The sequence below is a fragment of the Molossus molossus genome, unplaced genomic scaffold (genome assembly GCF_014108415.1).
Source record: "Molossus molossus isolate mMolMol1 unplaced genomic scaffold, mMolMol1.p scaffold_m16_p_14, whole genome shotgun sequence".
NCBI classification, from domain to species: Eukaryota; Metazoa; Chordata; class Mammalia; order Chiroptera; family Molossidae; genus Molossus; species Molossus molossus.
In genome coordinates, this window is record NW_023425349.1 from 17,279,515 (window position 1) to 17,307,241 (window position 27,727).

The window sequence follows — 27,727 nt, forward strand, 5'->3', positions numbered from 1 at the left end:
GCCCTTGTTTGTAAACAGACATTTCTGCTGACACTGGCCTTTGTAAGGGCGGACAGATTGGGGGGCGGGGGGAGAGTGTTGGAGAAAAAGGCAGGTTGTGTCCGCGAGTCTTAGACCATGTGTTTGTTGTTGAGAATACAAAGACCTCACTGTATTAAATGAAAATGCTTGTTTTACAAGGAGAGTGGGAATATGATAGGTACATGTCGAAAATGCTTCGGAAACAGAAACAACCCCATGCCATGAGGGCTTCCGGCTACATCATGCATCCAGGGGCACACATGGATCACGGAGGCTTGGGAACACCATACGAGGGCTTTGGGGGTGATGGGCAGAGAGTCCCAGGAGCCAAGGGACTGTGAGCGCCCTTCTCTGCTCTCGTTATAAAGTCTGCCCTTCCTCCCGGAGTCCTGCCTCTAGTTCCCGTGTCTATTGGTCTCCCAGCTCCTGCTACCCAAGGGCAGAAGCTGCTCTGGAACTAAAATATTGGCATGATAGGAGCCTCCAGGGGTCTGGGTCCAGACTCAAAGCATACTGTAAATACGTATAATTACATAACAGTGCAAGCAGGTCACTTTAGTTTTTTCAAACTAGTTTTCAACTTCTGAAGTGGGTTTTCACACTAGTACTCTAGTAGAAGCAAATGGTCCAGGGGAGGCTTCTCACGAGATTTTTTTCAAGAACACACAGTGGCATAAGAACAAGCACTGGAGTCTTCTAACTCTCGCCTCAGCCCTAGCATAGTGCCTGGTAAATGGAAGGTTACATGGATGAAGACCATGGAGTGATGGAAGGGTGAGGAGATGGATGGATGGATGGGAGGGAGGGAGGGAGGGATGGATGGGAGGGAGGGATGGATGGATGGATGGATGGGAGGGAGGGATAGGAGGGAGGGAGAGAGGGAGGGAGGGTGGGAGGGAGGGAGGGAGGGAGGGAGGGATGGATGGATGGATGGATGGATGGGAGGGATGGACGGAGAGATGGAGAATGGCAGGAGGCAGGAGAGGGCACGGAGTGGAAGGGAGTGAGAAAAGGAGAGAGGGAGGGTAGGTGGGTGGATTTTTGGATGGATGCAAACTGGATTGATATTTGGATTCATAGATTCATGGGTCAAGTCCACAGTAAATAATTATGGTCAAGACCACCTCAGGCCACATTTGAAATGAACTTGCCTATTTTAAAGCTCAGAGAAACTCCAAGACCAGAGTTTGAATAAACAAAGTTGTAGATTATATTTCTAAGGAATAAACTAACTTGTCCTGAGAGGGAAAAAAGTCCCAAATTCTATTTACTCCAACCAGGGTACAGATGAGGGAAAGTCAATTCCTCAGGCTGGGGTGACAATTCTACATCAACATTCTCATTTTCACCGATCGCCTCCAGTGCTCACACTTGAGAGCTGGGAACCGGCTTCAGGAAACGACCTCTTGTGCCCCCTGCTTTTCAGCATTTAAGTCATCATTTGGGGGCCACAGACCCCTTTAAGGAACTGATGAAAACTTTGGACCCTCTCCTCAGAGAAATGTGCACAGCCTCACATTTTACACGAAAAGTCTTGGGGTTCACACATCTCTTCAAGTCCTCCTAGAGCAAAGAGCAAGCAACCCCGTCCCCTCCGCTGATCTACAATATTAGTACTAGTCAGGTATTCCAGTCTGCAGTGATATTCGTAAGGACATGGAGGGTGAAGATATTAAACAAAACACAAAGTCGTAACAACAATAATAACGTCAGCCATCACTTCACACCACGACGATGGTACGATGGAGACCCTACTCCTGTCCTCGTGCCGTACCTTCTCCACACAGTCTGAGTGATCTTTGGAAAACCTACACGAGGTATGGCAGCTTCCCTGTTGGAAACGTTTAGCTAACTTCCCAGTTCACCTAGACTACAATCCAGACACGATGACCTGGGCTGCCTTCAGCTCCAGACACACGTCTCCCCGCGCCTTGTACACCTGCTCCTTCAACACCCTGAACTGACCCTATGGCGTGGCTGAGGTGCGTGCTCTCTCTCCCTCTCTTCTCTCTGGCCCTCCTCTCTCTCTCCTCTTGCTCATTCTCCCATCTTCCGTCTTCATGCACTGCTTTTCTCTCCCCACAGAACACAGAGCCCGTGCGGGACCTGCCCTGGCTGCCCACCGCTACATCTCCAAGGTGCCAGGCACATCACATACCGGCTGTTTGAGGGCACATGGAGACACGTGAGGTTTTCCTGCTTGCTTGTTTGGTTTTTTGTTTGTGTGTTTGTTTTCAAGCCTTGGTATTGTCACTACCTACCTCACTGTGGGACCCTGGACAAATCTCTCCCCTTCTTTGGACTCCAGACTTCCCACGTGTGAAAGATTAGTAAGGGTCCTATCCAACTATAGGATCCAGTGATCTGGAATCTTTGTGACCAGATTCAAGAGAACTGAGCCCAAATCCCGGACGATGGGGCTGGACAGAAGGAACGGCCGGGATAACTGGGCTCTGGTTGTTCTCTGTCCCTAACTTGGGATGGAACTCGGGATCATTTCCTTGCCTCCTCTGGACACAGGATTCTCCATCTGTGAACCGAGGAGACAGTGAGATGCACCACCCATTCGCATGATTGATGCGTCCAGAAGCCCACCCCCATGTATTTGCTGAGCCCCTGCATGTGCCAGGCCCTGGGAAGGCGCCCTGGGCACGGCAGACCTGGTCCGTGCCAGCAGTCTGCTCGCACAGCCTCGGGAGGTCCCCGTGGCACAGGTCAGGGCTGCGGGAGAGCAGGGTGCATCCCACCCAGGTACAGCGGGTTCTTCACAGCTCCCCAGGGACGGGGTTGGACACGCCGAGAGAAAATCACGGCAGGAGGACTTACAAGCAACAGACTCAGCAGAAAGAAAGGGAGGCAGGGGCGATGGGGCAAAGCGGTGAGAATACACAGGTGAGTGGTCAGCTCCCAGACCAGGGCCATAGCGAGCAGGCAATGCCCTTGGTGACACGTCTGCCCTCACTGCTGGCTCGTCCTCAGGCCAGGGTGTCCCCTCGAGCCAGCTTCCCGCTCACACCGCTTTCAGTCACGCAGTCTCCGCTCTTCTTTGGGCCCGTCTCCAACCCATTTCACAAAGTCTCCCAACGACCAACCCGCAGGGCTGGTGACGTGCTCAAGGCAGGAAAACAGCGGAGATAAAGCCAGAAATGGTCCCTGCTCCCGAGGGGCTTGGACAGAAGTGAGGAGAGACAGGCAAGTTCAAAGGCAATCACAACAGAGTGATGAATGCAATGAGGGCGACATCCGGGGTCGTCGGACTTGATTTGCACAGTGGTAGATTAATTGTCCAACCATTTCCTAGTGTCATACTCCTAAGAAGCTACTCTGGGTCAATGTCTTCAGCTGAGACATGAATCACACATTGTACATTATTCAGCCAGGCCAGTGTGGCTCAGTGGTTGAGCATCAACCCATGCACCAAGTGGTCGCCGGTTCGATTCCCAGTCAGGGCACATGTCCAGGTTGTGGGCCTGATCCCCAGTGGGGGGCATACAGGACGTGGCCAGTCGATGTTCTCTCTCATTGATATTTCTATCTCTCTCTCTAAAAATCAATAAAGGAAAAAAAAATTTTTTAATTGTTCATTGCTCTAATTGGATCTATGGTTCCACATTTGTTGTTGGTATTTAGTTCATCCTCACCCGAAACATCGATGTGAGAGATACAAATCGATTGGTTGCCTCCTGCATGCCCCAGCTGGGGCCAGGAATCGAACCCACAACCCTTTGGTCCACTGGCCAATGCTCTAACCACTGAGCCAAACCGGCCAGGGCTATGGCTCTACATTTTAAACGATGTGCATGACTCAGCCCCGTGACAGGCAAGGCACACTCCACGTCCACGCCATGCCACCTAGTTCACGAATACGTTCCCAACCCTTCCTGGCGGGAGGGACCTCTTACGCCTGTGAAATCTCAAAGCACTCTCTAGCCCCATAATAAAAACATGTACTCAACAACAGTGTTTCTGCCTCTGCGCTTGCCCAGGGCACTATTAATTGCTCAGTTATAGCAGTTACCATGATGTCATGTATCTGTTTACCAGTCTGCTTCTGCCACTAGTCCTGGGATCTCCTCAAGGGATGGAACTGTGCCCTGTCTTATTTTCAATCCGCGTGTCCTAGCGCAACGTGTAACACAGAGACTGCTGGATAACTATCTAATTCAAGAAACGGGTAAATGCGTGGATGGATAGATGAAAAGAAGGAGGGACGAACGGAAGGAAGGAAGGAAGGAAGGAAGGAAGGAAGGAAGGAAGGAAGGAAGGAAGGAAGGAAGGAAGGAAGGAAAGAAGGTTGGTTCGCCTCTCAGAGGCTGGGCACGGAAGTGCTTAGGAAAAGCCACGGAACGGCTGCACGATGTATTCTAACAAGCTCACTAACGTGAACCCACAGGTGGAGAGGTCGCCCCACAGTGTGATGCGAAACAAAGGGATCAGGTGGAAAGGTCACTGATTTGAGAGCCAGGAAACCTGACTTCCAGCTTCAGTTCTGCTGCCAAGTGGTTGCTTCAGTCGACTCGACCTCACTTTGTTTTTAACAAGTTCACTCGCCTGAACCTCAGTTTCTCCATCTGCAAACTGAGCACATTGGATAAAGCAGACGCCAACATCCTTCAAGCGTCATAATTTGGAGGAGAGATGAACAAAAGACGGTATTTGTTTGTTTTTAGTAGTCATACTAATCTGCCCTAATCTGTCTGAAAAAAAGTTATCCTGAGAGCGGAACACCGGCTCTCGGAGCTTCATCCGCGCAGTGGGGGCACCTGGCGCATCAGCCTCATCACCCCACAGCCGTCCTTCCACTCAGAGCCCCAGTTCATGGGGACAGTCACCACGCCCGTCTCGGACTTGGCCCAGATGGACCTGGACCTCCTCAGAGGGTGGCAGCGCGCCTCCATTGGGCGAACTTGGGAGAACACACCCCAGGCTCTGATTCCCCAAAGAGAAACCCAGAAAGGTTTCTGGCAGAGGGCACCTTTGAGATGCGTGCACATCTCCCAGTAGACGACTTCAAGCTGGGCAATGCTCTCGTGGAGGTAAATGGTCTTTCTGCTCAAAAGTCACCGGCAAATCAAACTGATTATGCATATCAGAGATTTCTTAGCCAATCTCTTTTAATGTTCATTCAGATCTTTCCTCCATCTCTCCCTCCCTTCCTCCCTCTTTCCCTGGATCCCTTTCCTCTTCATTCTACAATGCCTGAATGTTTGCGTCAGTGACTGGGCCCACCATCCATCCATCCATCCATCCATCCATCCATCCATCCATAATCCACACTCTCATCAAGGAACATTTACTGGACCACTGCTGCATCCCACACGATGCGCGAGGCCCTGTGGATAGAGGAAAATCATAATGTCCTGGATTTGAACCCCAGTGCCACCACACTTTAGTGGTGGGGCCTTCGGCGAGTCCTGTAACTTTCTAAATCTAATGCAAAGGATTCCAAGTGTAGCACTCAGCACAGGGCTCGCACACAGTAAGTACTCATTATAAGCGAGCTGCTTTCATTACTGTTATTACGGCTGAGAATGTGTACTCTCCCCCCAAGGGTATATAAACAGTGGATAGAGGATTCCAGATCCTGAGGTCACCCCAAGGTCTCACAAGATTAAGGGAAGCAGACAGAAAGCCCCCCCGCCCCAGCCCCCGCATCAAGAAGGGAAATGGATGAAAACCCAGGCAACAGACATGACTCTGCCAGGACACTGGAGACCCACTGAGAACCTGATAAGGGGCAGAGGGGAAATCTGAGAGGAGAGCGAAGCTTAAAATCATGTGCTGCAGCGCACACACAGAACAAATACTCCGCAAACCGGCGAGGGGCCGAGAAGGGCAGAACGAGGCTAACGTGTGGCTTGGATTAGGAAGGCCGAGATGGGAGTGGGGGAGGCACGGACACACACTGCTCCCTCCCCGCTGTTTTGGCAGACCAGATTTCGTTTCCCTCTCGACTTCTGTGCTCAAGGGGAAATGGAATTAACCACTGTGTAATGTTTTCGAGTGTGACGCACGGGGTAGATCATGTGCTTTGCTTACGTAATGCAACATGCCTGAGGTTCCTGTGCTCTTTCTTCCAGAATCATTGGATCATGTAGCTGGTTCTCTTTTGCTGTCAGCATTTGCTGAACAACAATCCATACAGCCCCTTTATAAGCCAGGCACTGTGCTAGGCAGTGGAGACGTGGAGATGACCTCAACTATGCACGCGGTGAAATGTAACAGAAAGAATTCCAGGTCTTTTGATATATGTGTGCAGCGGGTCCAGTGGAAAAGATGGACAAGTAGGCGGAGAACCAGTTCTACTTGGAGAAGAGTCAGGGAGGGCTTTCTGGAAGAGGGGAACCTTGAGCAGAATCCTGAGGCTTAGGTGTTCTGCAAAATGATGCAGGGGGGTATAGGAGGCACACCAAATAAAAAAAAAATTATTTGGGAAAAAAAACAAACACCTAAGTTATCTGGGGTATCACAAATAATTCTTGTTCTATTGAAGGACCACTAGCTAGAGTCAAATTTACATTTTAGAAAGCTCTGACTATTGGATATTGAAGGATAGGTTGAAGACGGTACAGGGGTTGAAGTTCAGGGAAGTGGGCACCATAATACCAGGAAAAGAGTCAAAGCCAGAGGTGGAGAGGGACTTAAGCCAGAAAGAGAAAAGAGGCTCTGAAATGGTCCAGGTGCAGGACAGACAGGAGTTGATGACTGATTGAACATGGTGGGTGGCATATCTACAGGAGGTGACACTAGATGAGGACACAAGGAATTTGGAGGAAAGATGATTTAGCTGTGGCTATGTTGAGTCTGAAGTGCATGTTGACATTTCCAGTGGACAGCTGGACCAATCGGTCTGGAGTCTGGTAGAGTCTGGAGATAATGATGCTCAGCAGCAGAGACACGGTAATTACTCCATGGGAAAGGTGCAAAGTCAGGAGACAAGTAAACCTAGCTCTGGCCTAATACTCAGAAAACAGAGGACCTCACCCAGCCTGGTCACTGATCTGAGCTAGCCATTTCTGTCACCAACGCTGAGCTCCTAACCTATAAAATGAATGGCTTAGATAAGCGCTTCTCACTCTCACACACCTTGGGTCTTTGGACTTATCTGAATGTTACTTCACAAAACAGAAAACAATATGTGTTTATTTCTTATGTTTCTGTCTGTATACTTCACATCTATTAAAGCAAGGCCTACTTGTTCCTGATTGGCTTTTTATCATTTTTTTTGTCTATTTTCTCATCAGCCCTTGTAAGCTGAAAGATGTCCAGTCTCATTGGGGTTAATAACCCCCTCCATACAAACACATCTGGTCCTGTTCTGCCCAGCCACGTTTCATGCTTAGAGAGCAATCGGAACTAAGGAAAGATGGCTATGGGATGGATACAGGAATGTCTTCTTGACTACAAAGGTGATGGGTACAGGTTAGACCACAAACATCCTGAAGGCACAAAGGCTGAAACAGGGCTCTGCATTTAGTCACATGCTCCCCCATTCACATACTTGGAGCCAAAGCTCCTACCTACTAGACTTTCTGTTTCTTAGCAATGGACCTGAACATGACACTTTCTTATGTTCTCTAAAACGGAAACAGGATCATGTCTCCTACTCTTCTAGGTTCGATGGCCCTTGGCTTTGTGGTAAGTCATACTGAAAGACAAAATTCCTTTCTCTTTTTTGAAGAAAAATGTAAGTGGCCTAAGTCAGTGCCATAGGAATGAGGGGTAGAAAGAGTGACAGAAAGTAAGGGGAGAGAGGGAACAAGAGGTACTTCATGGAGGACAGTACTAGGGATTCGCAGAAGAAAAATAGGCTAGCAGATGGCTACAGACTCCTGAGTTTTACTATATTAACTCATAAAAATGATCTGAGTAAAATGATAAGCAAGACTAAAAGGCACTACTCTGATGTCCAAAAACTTCTCTGGGAAGGCCCCTGTGTAGTAAGAAATTATGAAATTTGAGTACTCTAACCATTAGCCAAGTAAGTGATCACCGGGAACGCGGCGCAGTGAGATTTTTACATATTTACAGCAGCTATTATTAGCAATACTATTAATGAAATGGCTTCCAGCCATTGGGAAGTACCAATATTCCCTAAACAATGTCTTCAGTCAATCTTGGACTGAAATTCTACCCACTGGTTCTTTGCTTTTTAGATATTAAAGTATCGATGTCTGTGGAAGAGTAACATTCTAAGTTGTTACCAGTCACTGATACCGTAGCAAGAAGGAAAACCGTATCCTTTTCTGAGAATGAGTGTTGCTGGGGGAGAGGAAGCAGAAAGTGTGTGGGCACTTGGCCCCTGAGGGAGACAGGCACCACCTAGTGGAGGAAAATACACCAAAAAAAAAAAGAGAGAGAGAGAGAAGAAAACTGGAAATAATGCCAGCTTTGCAATTTTATTTGAGGACAGCCCTGATTAGAATGATGGAATCCTAGGAGACCTCTGCTACAAGGTTCTCTGGGACAAAGATAAACTCCTCCCTGCCCACATTGTTCAGAGGGGGAAAATTGGCCCAAGACGTACAGTGAATTGCCCAAATTCACACATCAAGCTAAGCACTGAATGGTCTAGAACTGACATCTCCCAGCTCCCAGGGCACTGTTCTCCCATCTCCCGTGCACGGTGGCCTTCTCTAGATGGCCTTGGGTCTGCTCTTAGGACTCACCACCAAAGCCACTGCTCAGCACTGCCTCCGACAACCCTGTTTAAATCTTGTTCCTCTGGCAACCCCCACCCCACGTAGCATTCCCTAGAATCCCTCCTCTCCTTGATTTTCCTTCATAAACACTCACCTGACATGTGTGATATATTTTTTCATTCATTCATATTCTGTCTTTACCTTTCTCTTCCCATCCCCCCTCTGATAGAAACTCCCCAAAGCAGGGGCATTTTCCTCTTCGGTTCATCGTCCCATCCTCAGGGCCTAAACGGTACCTGGCATGTAGCAGTCACTCAGTAAACACTTGCCAGATGCCGGGGAAGGGATGGTTACATTCTACTTTGTCTCATGCTTTATCGCTGTTTCTCCGCATCTCTCCAATGAGTACTCATGCTTTTGTAATATGACATAGTAACGTGCTTATTCTGTTTGTCTTACTTTAATTTTTGTTTTATGTTAAGATGACTGCAATACATCTTTCCTGAGTGACACGGCAAATTGCTGGCCCTGCCAAAGGAGAGGAGCATGTCTAACTCAGAGAGTTCTTGGGAGGATTTGCAATAACATGTAGCAAGGACCGGACACACAGACTATCAATAGGAGTTAACGTTTACTGGGTGCTTACCCACGGTCTAGATTCCATTACTAAGCCTTTTTCCACATGGAGGCCCAGTTAATCTTCAAAACAACCCTACGAAGTGGGAGCCAGTCCTATCCGCATTGTACGGACGGGAAGGGTGAAGCTGGAAGATATTAAGTAACTTGCCCAAGGTCATGCAGCTAGCAGGTGAGAGTCAGGAAATCCAACTCAGGCCGTCTGACTCGAGTCCTGTGATCAACCAGCACAAAATACTTCCTCAATAAACACAGACTCTTTCCCCTGTTTCCTGATGGTGTCAGCTCTGGCCGAGATTAGTCAGCTGCAGATTATTCCCCCAGGGCTCTAGAGGTTTCTAGGAGACTCCCAAGGCCACTGGAGATTGAGATAAATAAGGAGCCAGTAATGAAAAATAGAGGCATGTGGAAATGACAGCGTGTGCGTATTGTCCCAGTAAGTTTTGTATGGTCACAATGACTAGCAGATCCCAGCGGATTTGTATGCATGGAGCCAAGGACGCTGCATGTTTTATAGTGTGGGGGACAATTGCACACAGCAATAAATGTCCTCACGCAGAAGGCTGCAGGGGCACCTCTGCAGGCCCGTCCTTAGGCCCCTGCCTTTCTCTCCCTCCCCTCGAGCACCCCCAGGAGGGTGGGTCTCCTACATGCGGTGAGCTTCCAGTTATTCTCTGTGTGACCTTGGGAGAGTCCCGGACCCTCTCAAAGGTGCTGCCTCTGTATCTGACAACCTATCAGCTCACCGGACACACAGGGACCTAAGACTTCAACTCCTGTGGCTCTCAAACTCTTAATGTTTAAAACTTTTAATTATGGAACTCTCCAATCCCACTCAGAGGGACAGACAAGACTGTGCTGAAGCCCGAGCTCCGTGACCTGGTTTCAGTGGTGTTATCAGGTTGTCAGTCTTTCACCCTCGCTCTCCACCTCCAACACCCTGTATATCTATTTTTTTCTGGAGAACTTCAAATAAACATAACAATAACATCATTTTACCCATAAAAACTTCAGCACGCATTTCTAACAGATCAGGATCTTTAAAGATACATAACATTACCCTTATCACGCCTAACAAAAGTCACAGTAATTCCTCATGTCAATCAATGTCCATTCAAATTCCGTAACTAAGGTGCCTGCGCGTCTCTTTTTTTTGTTTTGTTTTTGGTACGTGCCCCTAGCAGGAACCGAACCTGGGACTCTCTAGTCCGCAGGCCGACGCTCCAACCGCTCAGCCAAACTGGCCAGGGCCTGCGCATCCCTTTATATGGAATCGTATAGACTCCCACAATTTAAGCAGAATAAGGTGAAGGGAGGTGGGGAGGCAGAGAGCTTCTCTTCTGCCTCTCCCCAGGGGCTCCATAAAATTGTGGGCAAAATTTGAAAGTTCCTATTATATCCCTCCCTCTCATTGTTCATCCTGAGAACACTGAGGCCCAGAGAGGGGCAGTTAATGTGTCCAAGTGGCACAGCAAGTACGTGGTAGGATTTGGCAGACCTGTGAAGTCCCAACATCAAAGGGCTCCAGTGAGGTCCTAGGTATCAAAGATTTTCTAACTCGATCCCGGTTTATCGTTTGCAGTGTGGATAAAGAAACCCAGGCACCTCCCCGGGAAGGACCTTGATGGCACAGATCCCTCACATCTCCCACCTCTGGTTCCTCCGACTATTGTTGACATGTGGATTGGGTTCTGACCTTGGCCAATCGCTTCTGCCACCACTGTCTCCCCAGTTCCTGTGACAACCCACGAAATCGGGATGTTGAGTGTAAGCACACCTGAATCCTTTCCCCCCGAGGCCCCAGTGGTTGAGTCAGAGGCTCCAGGTTACATAGCTCAGAGGAGGCCAAGTCAGGACTTGAACTCAGAGCTCCTGAGTCCCAATTTCAGATCTTCAAAGGAGCCAAGGGGCCAAGGTCCATAGGTCAGCTCTCAGCATGTTCAGTAAGTTCATCAAGGCATGAGGCAAAGCCCTGGGTGCGTCAAGGAAAAAGATGAGGGGTCACTGCTGGAAAGAAAATGAAATTCCAGGGAGGGGTTGCGTGGCAGGTGAGGGGAGAAAAGCATCTGCTGAATTTCTGAGCCCGTGGCCACAGGTAGACAAGGTCCGAGCTGCCTGTGGAGGGCATCCTCCCAGCTGGGGTACCTAGGATCTCGTTTCTTCGATGAGACACCTGCAGCTCGGGCTGGTTTCACAGTGATCACACGTGGGGGGTGTGAAATAACAGGAACATGCCCCTTCCTGCAGGACTAGCCCAGGGCGAAGTGGGAACGCCTCAGAGCTGAGCTCCTTTGCTAACAACATCCCTTGCTCTTGCTCTGAGGGCTCCCCTCCCAAGCACTTGGAGAGATTCATTTCCAGTCAGATGCATAGAACGCAATGTGTTACACCCCTGCAGGAGGTCAATGGCAGCAGGAGAGGGTGTGGCTTCGCACCCTGAACAGCTCTGGAAAAATGAAATGTCAGGGCCCGGGCACCTAGGGGCTTGGGGTCAGCAGGGGAAGTAAGAATGGAAGACGGGTCTTTACCCGTGTTTGGCAACTCAGAATTGGGACAGCTGAGTTTCTCTAACCAGCCAGATAAGCTGAGAACAATACTTCCCCTTTGGGCCTCAGTTTCCCCAGCAGGGAGACATCAAACGGAATCAGTGATTCTCCCCACTGATGGTCCTTCCAATTACCTGAGAAGACTCTGAAAACCATCAGTGCCCAGGTCCACCCCACACCAGTGACATCAGAAACCCTGGGAGGCAGCCTGGGCACTGGGATGTTTTAAAAGCTGGTGATGCCAAGTGCTGCAGGGGACAGAATCTCCTGGAGCAAATGACCTCCCCAGCACATTTGAGGGGGGCGGCTTGTGAACGTAGTTTAGTTCTCAGCAACTGTATGACCCTGGTCCTCAGTCTCCCTGTTGCACCATGAGCTGTTTGACCCAGTCCACGCCTGCGCTGACCATGCACAAGCCAGCTCCTGAGCCCCACAGCTCTGGCTCAAGTCTGCCTTCCTCTGTGCAGAGGGGCAAGGGTGACGCAGCCTCCATCACCCCGTCTGTCCACGTGAAGGGCTGCTTGGGGGGAACGTGGAAGTGGGAGGGCATCCGGGGAAGGAGTAAGAGGCATGTGACAGCAGATCTGTGACCTGGACTCCGTGAACACTGCGTGGCTCCTGCTCTGGGGGTGCATGCTCCCCCTTGGGGCTATCTGGTTTTCCTGCTTACAGGTCCAGTGGTTCTGGACCTCTTATGGCTCTTAGCACCAAGGGTCATCCAAGTAGGTAACAGAAGAGGAAGTCAAAGTGCAAGGAAGGGATTTGAGGGGGGTCTGACTCTTTTTCAAGATACACTGACTACTCTCAATGGACTCCCCAGCAACTCAAGAGGAAAAGCCTGACCAGGGCACAAACAGGTCCCCCTTTCTGAAGACCAAACTAGCAAACTGGAAAAGAGAATATGGTTACTTACTAGATGCAGCTAGTGTTGACTGGGTCCCTAACAGGAGCTGGAACCATGCCAGGTTCTTTCCGCATAGTTGTTCTATTGCAATATCCTGGTCTTATTATGCCCATTTCACAGATGAGCACACCAAGGGACAGAGAGATGAACTAACTTGATTCAAATCACACAGCAAGTAACTGGCAACAGAAACTCCAAGCCGGGTCTGTCTGCTAATTTAGCATGCAAAGAAAAACAGATCTGCTGGGTCAAACCCAGGGTTCCATGTGAGACTCACACTTATTTTTTATCCTCTTTTACCGGCAGGTGACGATCAGCACACAGAGGGGCAGAAAGAAATGAGAATCTTCTGCAGCCGTCCCTCTGTGACTCTGTTCCTCATTCGTGAAATAGAGGCAATGATGCCCATCTGCCAGGGTCATGGCGAGAGTAAAATGTGCAGGCACCAAGCAAGGCACCTAGCACAATGCCTGGCACCTTGGAGGCACCCAGAACGGTTGGGTTCCTTCCTGCCTTTAAGTGTCCTCCGTACATAAAATAAAGACTGAGATCTTTGGAGAACCACTTTGAATAATAAGAAAGAAGTTTATTGAGCACTTACTATACACCAGATCCTGTTTTGAGCACTTTTCACATATGAACCCATTTAATGGATAGGTACTCACACAATCCTAACTTTGTAGATAAGAAAGATGACCCCCAGAAGAGTCAGCCAGGTTGCCCAAGGTCACAGAGCCAGGCAGGGGCAGAGGGAGATTCCCACTTAGGTAACCTGACTACTAAAACTGGCCCCTCACCATTCCAATATTCTAGACCTCCTGTGACTGCAGATGTTGGGGGGAGACCGGTATTCATGTCTAGACTCCCTGAAACCTAGCTTTCCCATTACAGCGATCCTGAAGTTGGGAAAATGCAGGTATTCTTTTTGGGGGGCTCCGGTGGGTAGTCAGAAGTGGGAACTGTAGAAGGGAGGGAGAAAACAGGCTTCTGAGTAGCCAGCCAACTCCACAGTCCAACATTTAGAACAAAAGAAGAAAGTGTGGGGAGGGGAGGGGAGATGCTGGACGGGGCTCAGGTAAATCCCTGTCTCCTTCTGGGTGGGGATTCTGGATCACCAAGGGATGGGGGTGGGGAGAGGGCACACTTGTGGGGTCCACATTTCACTTATCTAACAGGTCAGGAGAAACTTTAACAAGATTAACTGCTGCTCAGGGCCTCTGCTCCATGAAGCAAATTGAATCAATTGTTTTCTTTCTCTTTCAAACTGGAGGGCACTGGGGTTGGGGGGGGGGGTGGCGCTTGGGGATGAGGGGCAGGGGTCTGGATCCTGCCTGGTATGGTGCAAAAGCAAAGGGATGCAGCAGAAAGCCCTCCACCCCAAACTGCCATGCATGAAGACTGAAGGCTGTGTCTGGGTGGGTCTGTGAGGGGTGAGAGGTGACTGTGTGTTAGACACCTTCTCTAGGCGGCGCAGGGGACCAAGCCTGGAAAGAGGATGCCCAGGATTAAACCCTAGTTCCTGCCATTGAAGACCTGTGCCACCCAGCACACAGCCTTCCCCTGTCCCTGTTTCTGTCTCCCTATTCGGCCAAGGAGAGAAATGGCCTGGGTAACCTCCGAGCACCTTTATCCCAGTAACCTTAAAGGATTCTTCAGTCCTGAAGACCATCCACTGTTGGTGGGTCATCCCTAGAATCCTGCACACAAGCACTTTCTAGCTTTAGCTTTGTTTTTGCCTACACAAGCCTTTCCTTTTATATTTATTAATACATATCTGTATTCATATATATATATATATATTTTTTTTTTTCTCTCTTTTCCTTTTGGAAAAATAAAAGGCATGTTTTCTGAGCTTCAGAAGCAAACTGCTCCTTCCCTCCTTCCCTCCACCTCTGCAAGCGCCTGTCTGAACTGGTGTCAGTGAAGTTTGAACCGGGGCAGAAATAGCATCCCAGGCAGACCTGGGAGCACAGCCCGCCTACCAGGAGCGGCGAGGCCTGCCTCTGGCAGACGACAGACCCGGTTAACTGCACCGTAAAATTAGACCTTTGCAAAACCCAGTCGAATCCTGCAGCAAAGAGTGATGTAAGGCAGCCTGGCCTGAAATAGCAGCGCGGTCCCTGCTGAGAGATGCCTGCTCTCTCAAGGTAGGTGACCAGGGATTCCTAGGAACGTGGCGCCGCCCAGCCCAAGAGAGCCATCAGAGGTCGGGCAGCAAACTGGGCACCCGAGGTGGCAGGCAGAGGGAGGGCACGGCTGGGCACCAGCATCCCTGCTGCCCACCTGGGCCCTGCCTCTCCCAGCCCAAACTTACACGGAGGAAGAAGCCGGAAAAGTGCTTCTGCAAAGAACCTCTGTTTGTTTGCGTTTTAGTTCAAGGAGAAGCAGGTTCTTTTTAGCCCAACAGTCTCTACCGTGTGGAGGATACGCAGAATGAGTCTTCTGGCTCGGGGCCAGGTGTTTACACACCGCCAAATCTGGCTCGGAGTCAACGAGGGGAGGGGAAAAATCCACCAGTATCCTCGGGAGAAAAGCTCCTGGCTTTCTGGTGCTACACTCCGGCGTACAGCAGTGCCTTTTTTTTCTTTTTTTCTTTTTGAGAGGAATGTTATTTCCACACATAAAATGGACCAGGCATTTTATACAAGCAATAATAACCTCACGTCCCCCATCCAATTAAAAGATTTTACTGCACAATCTTTGTGTGAGAGAGTGAACTCGTGCTCCGGAGCGCGTGTGAAGAGAGGATCCTTGTCTGAATTACAGACATTTATAAAGCAAGCTCCCGTGGAATCCCAGGTGTTGTGTGTGTGTGTGTGTGTGTGTGTGAGAATGCATTTACTACCTTTCCATTGATGATACCTATAGAACCATGGGCTCTCCCCTGCGGAAGGGAAGCCTTCCAAATCACTGGTTATGACAGGTAAACACTAGGAAAAACCAGATCGACTCCTCTTTGAAAAATCCTCTCCAAGCGGCAGGCTCTGCGCTTTTCCTAGGTTCCGAAAGAGAAGTAAACACACCACAGCCCTGAATTATCATCATCATCCTTATTGTGAATAACGCCTCTCCTCTCCCCTGTATTATCCCCGCTCTGGGAGAGGAGGGCTTGGGGGCTAGAAGTGAATGAGCTCACTTTCCCTCTCGTTCCTGGGGAAAAGAGAGAGAAAAAAAATAGCCTGCGATGACGTCAGATGTGGGGGGAACACTTTCTGGCTCTCGGTTTGGTAGCCGGAGAGTGGGAGCTTTGGGGGCACATTCTTGGCATAGCAGCTGAGTTTGGGTCCCCGAAGTGGACTCTACGTAAACAGGGCAGAGTCAGCGCGACCTCAGGGACAGTCCAGGGCAGACAGAAAGGAGCAGAGCGGCGGAAGGGCTCAGAGCTTCCCCTTCTAAGAAAGTGTGTGTCAGGGGCTGGGATCGCACAACGCCTCCCCAAGGTCCTGGCTGCAGCGAAGGGGGAACCCCTGCTGTCACTTTAATCCGTCCTAGGACACTGCAAGATTGTTTGTGCAGGAAGGGAATCTCCCAGCCAGAACAGGCAAAACTTTCCTTCTCTCCTCCAGCGCCACCCCACCTCTGTCCCCCAGTTTTATTAAAGGCATTGCCACAGATTCATTGGGGGGGGGGGGGGTTGGAGCATTTCTAAGGTTTGCAACCCTGGCAAAGTGTCCGGTTTCACTATAGGCTTTGCTGGGGAACTGGGAAAGGACAGAGAGGGAGGGTGAGGAGGGAGAACTCAAAGTCCCAAATGAGAAAAGCGCCCCGTTTAGCAGCCTCGTCAGGGAATACTGGCGGGTGTGAGTTAGGAAGGTCTTGCCCCAGCCCCCAGTGACAGGCAACCGGCTTTCAAAAGCGAGGGCCACCATGGCAGTGTGTGTGTGTGTGCGTGCGCGCGCGCGCGCGCGCGCGGCTGGGGGAAAGGGGTGAATCCCAGAGGCAGACATCAAGCAGAGAGCAACTTTGGGGCACTTCAAGGACTTCTAAGTCCGGGAGATTACAACAACCTCATCCCTGCAGGCTGTCAGGATAACCGGGTCAACTGAAGGGGAGTTACCGCGACTCAAAAGTCCAAGAAATCAATGGTCCCCCTAGCCTCCTTTCGCATGCACCCCAATTGGGTCACCCTCCCCTCCATGCTGAACAGAGACAGTACTTCTGACCATCCCGGACACGGTTTACGTGCTGGAGGCTCCCAGGGAGAAGCTCTTGCTGACCGAGGGTCTCCGGACCTCCAGGAGCGCTCCCTGCGATCCTCTCGGGGTTAGGTGGCAACACCTTCTGAGAGCGCCCATTCCGCAGATCGGGCCAAGTGAGTCTGGAAGCTCGCCCGGGGCACCTCCGCGCCTCCGGCGGGGCGGCTCCCGCACAGACACGCCCGCCAGCCCGGACCAGCCCGCCACCCGCGCCCAGGCACCCGCGCGCCCCAGGGGCCGCGGGGACGGTGCAGCGCCCGCCGGGCGCCCTCGCCTACCTGTGATCACCGCCGGAGACCTCTGGCCCCCCTCTGCTCGCAGCCACACTTGCAGCGTGAACGCGTCCCGGGGCAGCTCGAGGTCGGCCCGGAGGCGCAGCTGCTCGCCTCGCCCGCTGAAATAGAGCGCCCGGCTCGGCGGGCTCGGCTCCTCGGCGGCGCCCCTCGCCTCCCGCTGCTGCCGCCGCCGGGGGACGCGCACGGCTTCCCAGGCACCGCCCGGCGGCGGCGGCGGCGGCGGCGGCGGCGAGGCGCGGCGGCCGCGGGCCGCCCGGGTGGCGCAGGTGGCCGGGCCGGCGGCGGGGCGCGGGGGGCGGCCGGCCCGCGGGTCTCTCCGGGCCCGGCGGGGGCGCTCGGCCAGCCCGCAGCCCAGCGCGGCGCTCAGCAGCCCCAGGCGCAGCACCCAACTCCAGAGCCGCATGTCCGACGGTCCCCCCCGCCCCCCCTTCGCCCCTGCACCGCCGCCCGGAGCTGCCAGCTTTGAGAGCCTCGGAGCCTCGACTTTCTTCGCTTCTTCACCCTTCTTGGGCGAGCCCCCCTTCCACTTGCTTTTTTCTTTTCTTTCTCGCTTTCCTCCTCAAGGTGTGTGCTCCACTCCCCCCACCTTTGAAAAATACAGCCCAACTCCTCCTGGCTGGCAATTAATTTCTCTCCCCGCTCCTTTATCTGCCTTATTTCCCCCTCCAACAGCTGGTTGCCTTCCTCCTTGTTTTATTTCATTTTATTTTATATGATTTCTCGCTCTACCAAAAAAAAAAAAAAAAAAAAAAAAGCTCCTCTAAGACACTGCTCCGCTGAATTCCCTCCCCCCAAAAGATGCTCTAATTTATTTATTTTTTGCGTCCTTTATAACACAAGCCACAGCCCCCTTCTCCCCCCCACCAGTCCCCCCCTCCCCTCCCTCCTTCTTCACAAAATGAAAGGAAAGAGGGGGGAAAAATCCCTCAGAAGATGAGTAAACAAGCGTATGCTAATCTGCTCCCGAGCGCTCCACCTTCCCAATTGAATGAGTCCCTGTTAAAACTGCGGGGATCATGACTAATCAATCAGTTTGGAGAGGCCGAGCTACCCAGCCTGCCTCCACTTTGCCGTGTGCCTCCTTCCCTTCGCTCCCGCTTCTCCACCCCCTCCTTTTTTTTTAAGAAGACAATCTTAAAGTAACAATTTAATGAAATTCTGTACACACCCCCTTATGGTCCTCCCAGCTCTCCTCATTCCTGCTCAAAACACACACATTCCTGTTTTTGTTTTGTTTTGCTTGCTTTTTTCCTCTCCTTGCGCCCCCGCCCCCCCCCCCCATTATTATTTTTTCTCTCCTGGCGGGAGGAAAAAAAAAAATCTTTCTCTTCTCTCAGGATCTCTTTTGCACTTTGCTGGTAAACCTCATCCTTCTCTATAGCACATAAAGAGTCTTGAAACTTGATTCTCAGATTTTTTTTAAAAATGCTGTGTCTTTCTCCCTTTCACTCTCCTCTCTTACCCTCACTCTCTCTCCTCTCTCCCTTCTCCTCTCTCTCTTTCTCCTCTCTCTCTCTTCTCTCTTTCTACCCCCTTCTCTTCCTCTCCTCCTTCCCCTTCTCTCCTGCCTCTCCTTTCTCCTTTTCCCTCTCAGAATCCCCTGGAAGTTATGCAATGATGAAAGGCCCCCCTTTTCCCTGAGCCCTGGTGTTGCTGGCTTCAGCTGGTCCAAGTGTTGTCCTCACGGAATCATCACAAGAAACCAGAGGAAAGGCATTTTCCAAGGCATTTGCCTTTTCAGAAGCTGTGGACTCAGCACAACTAGGTCTCCGAATGCTCCTGAATACTCTTAAAAAATACTCTGTTGGTTGTCAGAAATTATTTTAATTTTATATTGAAAAATGAGAGAAAAAGATTCATTTGCCTATTTGTTTGTTTTCCATCAACCTAAGAAATCCAAGTCCTCTAACAGGTAAAGCCCTCAAGTTACAGGTAAAGATCTGACCAGTTTGCTGCTGGGTAGGTATGTTTTGAACTGGCACATAGAGGTCATATATTTTTGTTCTTGTTTCCCCCTCTTTATAGAACTCAAAAGCTCCCCCTTATGGCAAAACAGTTCTTTTTTTCCTCCAAGTGTTTAATAAGTCAAAATGAGTTAGCAGTGGTGGATTACACATTATCATTACCAGTCTGTTTAAATAATGCAGTGATGGAAATATGCTGTGTGAGGTTTGCATGTGGATGGCATGCTGGAAGCCTGGGGTGAAATTCACTCCACTAATGTGCCACTTTCCTCCCTGTGCGCTCCTGTCCTGGGCTGTTCCCGATGCCATGGGGGGCTGGGCTCATTCCTGCCCTCTTCAGGGAGAGGGAACACCAATGGAGGGAGAGCAAGTGGTGGTGAAACTATGCAGATCTGTAGACTGAGCAAGTGAGTCAGATGTCCCCTCTATAAAAGCCAGAAGGCACCATTCTGAAAACACAGGAGCCCAGCTTCAGATCTTGGTTGGGGAAGAACATGCCATCTAGTTTTGGGCCAAGAATGTGAGAACTCAGTTTCTCCGGTTATAAAATGAAAATGGCATCATATTCTACATGTGTTTCCAGGGACTGGATGGAGGCTGGGACACGGATAAGGAATGTGCCTAAGCACATCTTTCCCTGTCTGCAACTCCACGTCATCTACACAAACCATGAGGTTGCCATTCAATAAAAAATAAATAAAAAACACAAAACCTATATTGAACTACATAAATTATACCCCACAAAATCCCCCTCTTTTCCCAATAGAGGTTGAAAGATGACTACTAATTCACTTCAACTGTGACAATTAGGCATTCGAACACTCTATGGTTTCCAGGGGCATCTAAGTGATTGTATACAGTAGTTTTGAATATTCCCAGACCTCTGGGACCTTGTAAACTCTCTCAGGAGCTAAGTCCTCACTCACTCCAGCACTGCAGTGCCATGCCGAGCGACTTCGCCAGCCCTGTCGCTTTCTTACCTTCAAATGGGAATAGGTATTTCACAAAATTATTCTGAGGACAAAATATGCTCTAAATACCATTTAATCTACAGTCGTTGTCAAGGACTAAGTGCTTCCGAGGTTCTTAAAGACAAACAACATTCGGGGAGACTGAGTTTTCATTTCTGTCCTTTGGCCGGCACAAGAGGAAGGGACAGAGACGTCGAAGTCTCCCAGTTCCTTGAGCTTCTTGACCTCAGTCCCCAAATGTATTGGGAGCAATTGGCAAAGCCTTGGACTGGTCTTTTATTGAATATACATGTATTATTCGACCCCACCTGTCTGACTTTTATGCATGTGTGTATGTCTTTTGTATGTATGTGTTTGTTTTTGACTGAGTGAACAGGGCTGGCCACATTCTAATCCTTGGTTCATGGTCCGCCCTAATCATTGGCCTAGGCATGACATTCTTATCTGCATGCAATAAGTATTATGTCATATGCTATCCCTCTTTTGTTCTATGCCTTGATTTTTCATGGATTTCCCCTTCTCCTTTCACGATCTGCAGTCAATGAGCAATCATCTGAGAGTTAGGAGACCTGGCTTCTACTTCTGACCTGTGTGAGATCTTTGACCTCTTAAGTGAAATGAAAGAACAGGAGCTGAAGAGTCCTAAGGCTGCTTCCCAATCTGAAGTGGAGTGGGGCCACAGATATTGCAGTATGGCAGTAATTCCCGTCTAACCATCCCATACTTGCCCACCCCCCGCCCCAGGAGTCCCTTCGTCCTTGCCTCCTGGGGATTTTTGTCCTGAAAACTACTTTTTAGAATAAAACTCTTTCTGTTCCTCCACTCTTAGCATGTGCTCCTTCAGTATCCATTGTGTCTGGTACTAAGTGAAAACAAGGTGTTTTGCCACAGAGGGTGTAAGTGTCTAGTGAAAGTCGGGAGAGGAACATCTAGGCGGAGTCCTAAAGTTTGGGAAGGGCTTGAAGGACTGAGGGGGAGGTTTCAAGTACACGTTTCAGAGCCATCTTGACCGGGGTTCCTAAGACCTTCAGCAAGATGCTTGACTTCCCTGAGTCTCGGTGACCTTATTATGCACGTGTCCTGAGGATTGTGTGTTGTGTGGCACATAGTAGGTGCTCAATAAATGAGTGCCCTCTCTTTCTTTGCAGGGATCTAAATTCTATGGCCCTCTGGGCTTCGGCCAGCTTTTTAGGAGCCCTGCCTACTTCTTACTTCAAGTTAGAAGGATTAGTCTCATCTCAGAACTCCTAGACAAGCATTGCTTGCCTGGTAGAATCCGGAACTCAATGGGATCGGCTCTCACATTGTTCTCGGTGTCCTGTTGATGTCCCACCTCCGAGTTAGAACCCTTCCAGGGCAAGGATCTTCTGTCAGCACATTCCTCCCCAACCAGCCTGAAGGGCTCCCTCCTCTGGCCTGTCCTAGAATTTCCTCTGAATTTCCCTGGGCACATCCCCAAAGCCAACTATTACAGTTAATTACACATGTGCGTGTCTCCCCTTTCCGTGAGGACACAGATGCCTAGCCCGGGACTTTGCATATAGCTATTGGTTCCATACCATTAAGTTTAATTAAACATGTATATATAAATACACACATATAGAGAGATTTGTACATCCATATCGATGTATAAATGTATGTGTATATATTTTTTGCTTTCGTTTTTTTTTCTGTGGTGCCAATATGTTCGGTGCTATGAACATACTAGGTTTTTAATAAAGACTTAATTTTGCTAGTTTTTCCCAAATGATGTATTTGTGGACAGACACAGTGACGTTCACTGGCTGCCCAAGTTGAGGGTCACTAGAAAGAATGTGGACTGGAGAGTAGAAGAAATTGGATTCGAATCCTGTCTTTGCTAAATCACACTTCTAACAATAGCTTACATTTATTGAGTATGCACCATGTTCCAAGCAACATTTAAATGCTTTTTATAGGAATGATCCCATTTCATCCTCCTAACAAGCCTGCAGAGGAGGTCCAATAATCATTCTATTTTACAGAAGAAAAAAAAAAAATCTCAAAACCCTGAATCACAGAAATTAAATAAACAGTGGAGAGCCCAGCCAATCTGGATCTAGCACTCTGTGTTCTACCTTCAGGGGTGAGAAAGAATCACTTAACCTTTTCAGTACTGTTTTGTATTTGTATAGCTTTCATGGGGTTATCTGGGAGATTAAATGAGACGATGGATATCATGTTACATAGTGACTAGTACATATGTCAGTGGGTGTTGTATAAACACTCGATTCTTCCTTCCCAACAGTAGTTTAATTATATGAATTTAACACATGTAGTCCAGTTGTCGACTGTAAAAACTGTGCCAGAGTAGCAATGATTCACCGGAGTGGAGCACCTACTATGTGTTAGATTCTGTCCTCGGCTTTTAACTTTCCACCAGACTAGGAGGTAGGTTAGAACTCAGTCCATCTGAATTGCTCAGCAGTTTTCTGTATATCCTTCTATCTTCTTAACTCATACAAAATAAATTTATTTTCAGCCCTGAGTATTTTTTAGCATCTCCAAGCTTCATCTGAGGAAAAAAAAAAAAATGAAGTCTGTGATTTCGTAATTTTTGCCTGTTCTACAAAGCCATCAAGAAAAGAGAGCCAGAGACCACACTGTTTGCCTGAGGTCAGGTTGGGGTTCCAGGTCAGGAGCTCGGGCTGGAGGTGGAGCTGGTGAGCTCCAGGTGTTTTCCTCTGCGTTTCTTTAACATTTCGTGTCCACAAGTGGGTGGATCTGGAATGACCTGGAGTCCTCTCTCGGTCTCCCTGCAGGCTTATGACTGGGGAGCTGAAACAGCAGTTTCTAGTTTCCACCCTGGTCCTTGACTCATGCCAAAGAGTGTCATTTTGTTCATCCCAGGTGCCCAAGGCATTTCCTTTTCTTTTTCTTTTTTTTAAAAATGTTTTTACTGATTTTTTAGAGAGGGGAAGTGAGAGAGAGGTAGAAACATCCATGTGAGACAGAAACAGTGATCGGCTGCCTCCTGCACGCCCCCTACTGGGGACTGAGCCCAACGCGGGCATGTGCCCTGACCAGGAATTGAACTGGGCTCTCTCAGTCCATGAGAGGATGCTTAATCCACTGAGCCACATGGCTGGGCCCAAGGCATTTCGTAAACGTAGACTCTTAGTTGAAGATTAAGATTGCTGCTTGGCACTGCATTTTTTGTTTGTAGAAAAACATATAGTTTTATAAATTTTATTTTTCCTCTCTTTAGTAATAATAATAATTAACTATAATTTATTATCAGAGACAGCCTCTTGAATGCTTACTGCATTATTTCATTTAATCCTCAAAACTATCACCTGCCACTTCTCTTATCCTCATTATGCAGATTTTTCTTTTTCTTTTTTTAAATGAGGTTCAGTAAAGTTGGATTCTATGATGTGTTTGAACCCAAGTCTATCTCCCTCCAAAGTCCACATTCTTAACTGCTTGGTTGGCCTGCCTCTCATCCACCATTGATCTTTGTGTTGTTCTAAACTGGAATCAGGAAAGTATTCCTGTGATCCTGTGGAAGAGGAAGCTTTGTGAGAAATCAGAAGTGGGCAGTGGTGGGCATTCTCCTCGTTCCTGCCACCTTGTTTTGTGAAAAGAAAACACTTGGTAACGCCTTCCGCCTAATTCCAGGACAGATGGATCTGGTGGCTTATTCGGGAAGAGGTCTTGAGTCACATAATGCACAATGCTTTCAAGTCTTTTTTTTTTTTCCTCCAGAAATTGCAGAATCACTGTCCAACTGGCCACTTTCTATACCAACTGAGATTGAAGATGTGCAATTAATTTTTCTTCTGGAAAGTCCTTTCCACGGAAACCGATCCAGCACAGGTTTCGGATGAAACTCCAGCTGTACCCGTGACGGGTGACATGACTTGTTGAGCACCTTCCCGATGTCCTTTATGACTATGAAGGCGCGTGTTTCACCGCCGCTCCGTGAGGTTGGGTTTCCTCTGTTTGTTTTCAAAGATAAGGAAGTTCAAGCTCAGAAAGAGGGAGCGCTTGACCCAGATCATCCAGCCAGGAGCTATATGTCCAAACCCGAACTCGAACCTGTGTGCTCTTCTCCAATCCAATGCGCATGTCCCCTTCTCCACAACATTACTCTTTACTCAACATTCGAATAAATCATTCCCAGAGGATTACTAGCTTTGTGTTTGGGTCTCCCATAGGATTGGATTTATGTTCTTGTCTTCGTTTCTGGGCCAGATCTTAAGCTTCTCAAATATGAGACCTGAGTCTTCCGCCTTTTGGGGTCCCTGGTGGGGTTAACCCTCCACGGTTTATGCTGCGGAGAAGCTCAGTGAACATCTGGCCAACTCCTCGGGACCTCTGTTCCTCCTTGCTAGGTGTGATGTCCAGAATAGTGCCCTGTTTCTCTCATTTTCCCTTAGCTTGAGTCCTTGGAATCCTAACCCCCTTGAAGAAAGTCCTGGCTCTTTCAGGAACACGCACTCATGCCCGCCACCGGTCAGAATTAATCTCCCTGTCCTCTGAAAGTTGCTCTCATCTTCTCTGCAAGCCGTTCAGCCAGCATTCTCGTGCAGCGCCTTGTATGGCTACTTACCGCATTGTGTGGACACAACCCTTCCTAGGTGGCATACGGGGCTGGGGTTACTGTGTGCTGCACCAGCCCATTGTCATTTACCTTTTTAAAAGTGGAAAGTGCTTTTGCAGCCTGTTAAACCTACAGATGAAGACTCACAGAGGGGAGGGGATTCTCCCAAGGGCACGCACCCAAACCATTCCAGAGTCAGAATTCCCCGGTCTCCTGGTTCCCAAACCAGTCTTCTGTCTGCTGTAATGATGCCTCCCTTCTTGCAGATGACGCTCACTCATTTATTCACTGGGCAGTTATTTATCAGTTATCAAGTTTTGTGCTTGGCACGGTGCGCAGGTCCGGTTCGCTGTCTAGCATAATTTTTTACTCTCGAATTATCATTGTCACTCCTAGTTGAAATTTACTGTTTGCTTCTGTGCGGTGAGTGCTTATGCATGATGTCACGTAGTCTTTATCACAACACGAAAAGGCAAAGAATATTACTACTTTCATTTTCCAACGAAGAACACAGGTTTTAGAGCTTTGCCTTCAAAGTACATGTTCTCAAGCTGTAGGATAAACTACAGCAATGAGAAATTGTAACGTTTCATCCAGCCAACCAGAGGTTCACTGTGCAGGGTCCCAACTTTGTCCTGAGACGCGTGGATTTAGCAGCCATCAGCCCTCCACAGTGAAGTCAATGAAATTATTGAACACTGATAGCGAACACCACCCAGTTCTGGGATAATACAGGACATCCATCGACCGACTTGGTCTACATATGAAAACTCTCATTTTAAACAGCGGATCAACAACAGCCTTAGACAACAGCCCTAGAGTGTGTGAAGAACTCTGCTCTTCAGGAGAAGGGGGCATGTCAACTGGCTGGGCGTGTGGTGTCACAATGAGAAATGACCAATTCCCACTTGGATCTGTTCCTGTGGTGTTTAATAACATGAGTTAGCCTGATTGAGGAGCTCTTGTAGGAGTCAAAGGTCCAGGCTCTGTTCTTACTTCTGCCCCTCAATTCCCGTGTTGCCTTAAGCAAGTTCTTTCCCTTTCCCTTTGAGAATCTGTCAAATCTTTAGAGGTAGAAAACTAGCTAGTCCCTGGACTGATAACCAACAGCTACGCTCCGGTAAGGTGGTGCTCTAGGACGATTGGCCATTCTCTTCTCTAGGGCCAATGTTCTTTCTGGTGGGGTGGTGTCTGGGAACTACCAGCTGTTAAAAGATTCTGAAGATGACCCATGTTGGTGATTCTCTTCTGATCTTAGAAGGTTGATCATCACCCTCCTGATGCCAATGAGAAGCCAATGAAAACCCTTGAATGATATATTCTCTAAGAGTTCTCCCTACTCGATTCTTCCCTAATTCTCATCAGCACCCCGGAGTCATCCCACATGACTGTTTAACACAGTTCAGGATGGTGGGATACCTCTTGAAGTCCAGTGGGTTCCAAGTTTAGACGTGGTTCTCTGGCCAGCCAGGCTTGTCAACCCACCGAACGGTCCCAGCATCTCTCCGAAGCTGTCTGGCCACGGGCCACCTGCAACCTCAAAGGCAATATGGTCTTATCCTCATGCCCCACATCGTTGTCTTTGCCCCCAGAGGGGAGAGGAGCAAGCACAGCCCGCCCAGAAAGATAAGTGAGAAAACATAGCAGTTGTTACTGGCTCAAGTCACTCAGGGTCTTCATGCTGAACTGGTTGACAGACCCCTTGGAGCCAGAGGCAAGGCTGCATAGAAGTGAAGAAGGACCGCATTGGGCCCACACTGGGTGTGTTTGAATCCTGACTGTGTGACTACAGGAGACTCACCCTGCCCATGTCCCAGATCCTTCAGCAGTCAAGTCAGGGCAGTGATAATAGGACAGATCTTTCAGGGTTTCCGTGAGGTTTAAATAAGTCAGCACGCGTTGAGCATACAGGATTTTCTGTGCAGAGTTAATGCTCAGTTAGTACAAGTTCTTATTTTAGTAGTCTTTCTATTAAGCTTTCCCCACTCCTTAGCATCACCAGATAAAAATGAACATGGCATTCTTTTACGAATTTCAGAAATATTTGTCCATTGCCCATTGGGTACCAGGTATTGGGCTAAGTGCCAAGGATTCAACTAGGACCCATGTCTTCATGTGCTTGTGGTCTGATGATAATGCTAATGAACATGCATTGAGGACCACAGGCCTAGCGACCTGTCGGCTGCATTGAGCTTTTCAGTGCTCACAGCCAAGCCCTGAGTGAGGTAGGCTTTGTGCCTTTGCTTCACAGAGAAGCACATCAAGACCCAGAAAGGCTAGGCAATGTGTCCACAGTGTTAAAACAGGAAGGAGCCCCCGTTCAAAACTGGGTTCTGAACCTAGTCTTCGACCATTCAGCCGCATGTCTCATTGGAAAGGCAAAATATTAAACAACTAAAATAACAAAACAAACAAACCAAGAACAAAAAAAACCACGTGATAGAAGTGGGTTGGCATGGTACTCACTTGGTACCCCCGTGGCAAGCGATGAGGGAGCCCAGGGCAAGCAAACAGAGTGAGTGGAGGGGACTTTCTTTTTTTTTAATCCTCACCCAAGGACATTTTTCTATATGTCTTCAGGTAGAGAGAGAGGGAGAGACAGGGAGAGAGCAAAAGAAACATCAATGTGAGAGGGACACATCACTGGTTGCCTCCCTCACGACCTGACCAGGTGCTGGGGACAAACAGCCACTGAGGTATGTGCCCTTGGCTGGAATAGAACTCGGGACTCATTGGTCCTCAGGCTGATGCTCTACTGCTGAGCCAAACCGGCCCGGGCTCGAGGGGACTTTCACTCAGTCTTGTTTGGCTTCTCCTTTTACAAATGGAGGTATATTTGTGCATGAATTTTGATATTAAAAAAGAAGAAGAACATATTGAGAGGTGAATAATTAGCAGCAGAGTCTTTCCATCCTCAGCCCCCTTTAGAGTTTGTGAAAAGGTCTTCTATCATCTCGTCTGAAACGCGGGACCACCCTGAAAGGTGT

General features: G+C 49.0%; 1 protein-coding gene across 1 annotated transcript in view; it reads right to left on the reverse strand.

Annotated features, from left to right (window-relative positions):
* Positions 1–17,648, reverse strand: part of PAPPA (pappalysin 1) — a 233,634-nt gene extending 215,986 nt beyond the window's left edge. The window contains exon 1 of the mRNA XM_036261471.1: positions 17,224–17,648. Coding sequence (XP_036117364.1) covers positions 17,224–17,644 — 421 coding nt within the window. The 5' untranslated portion in view covers positions 17,645–17,648. The remainder of the gene's footprint in view (positions 1–17,223) is intronic.
* Between the last annotated feature and the right edge of the window lie 10,079 nt (positions 17,649–27,727).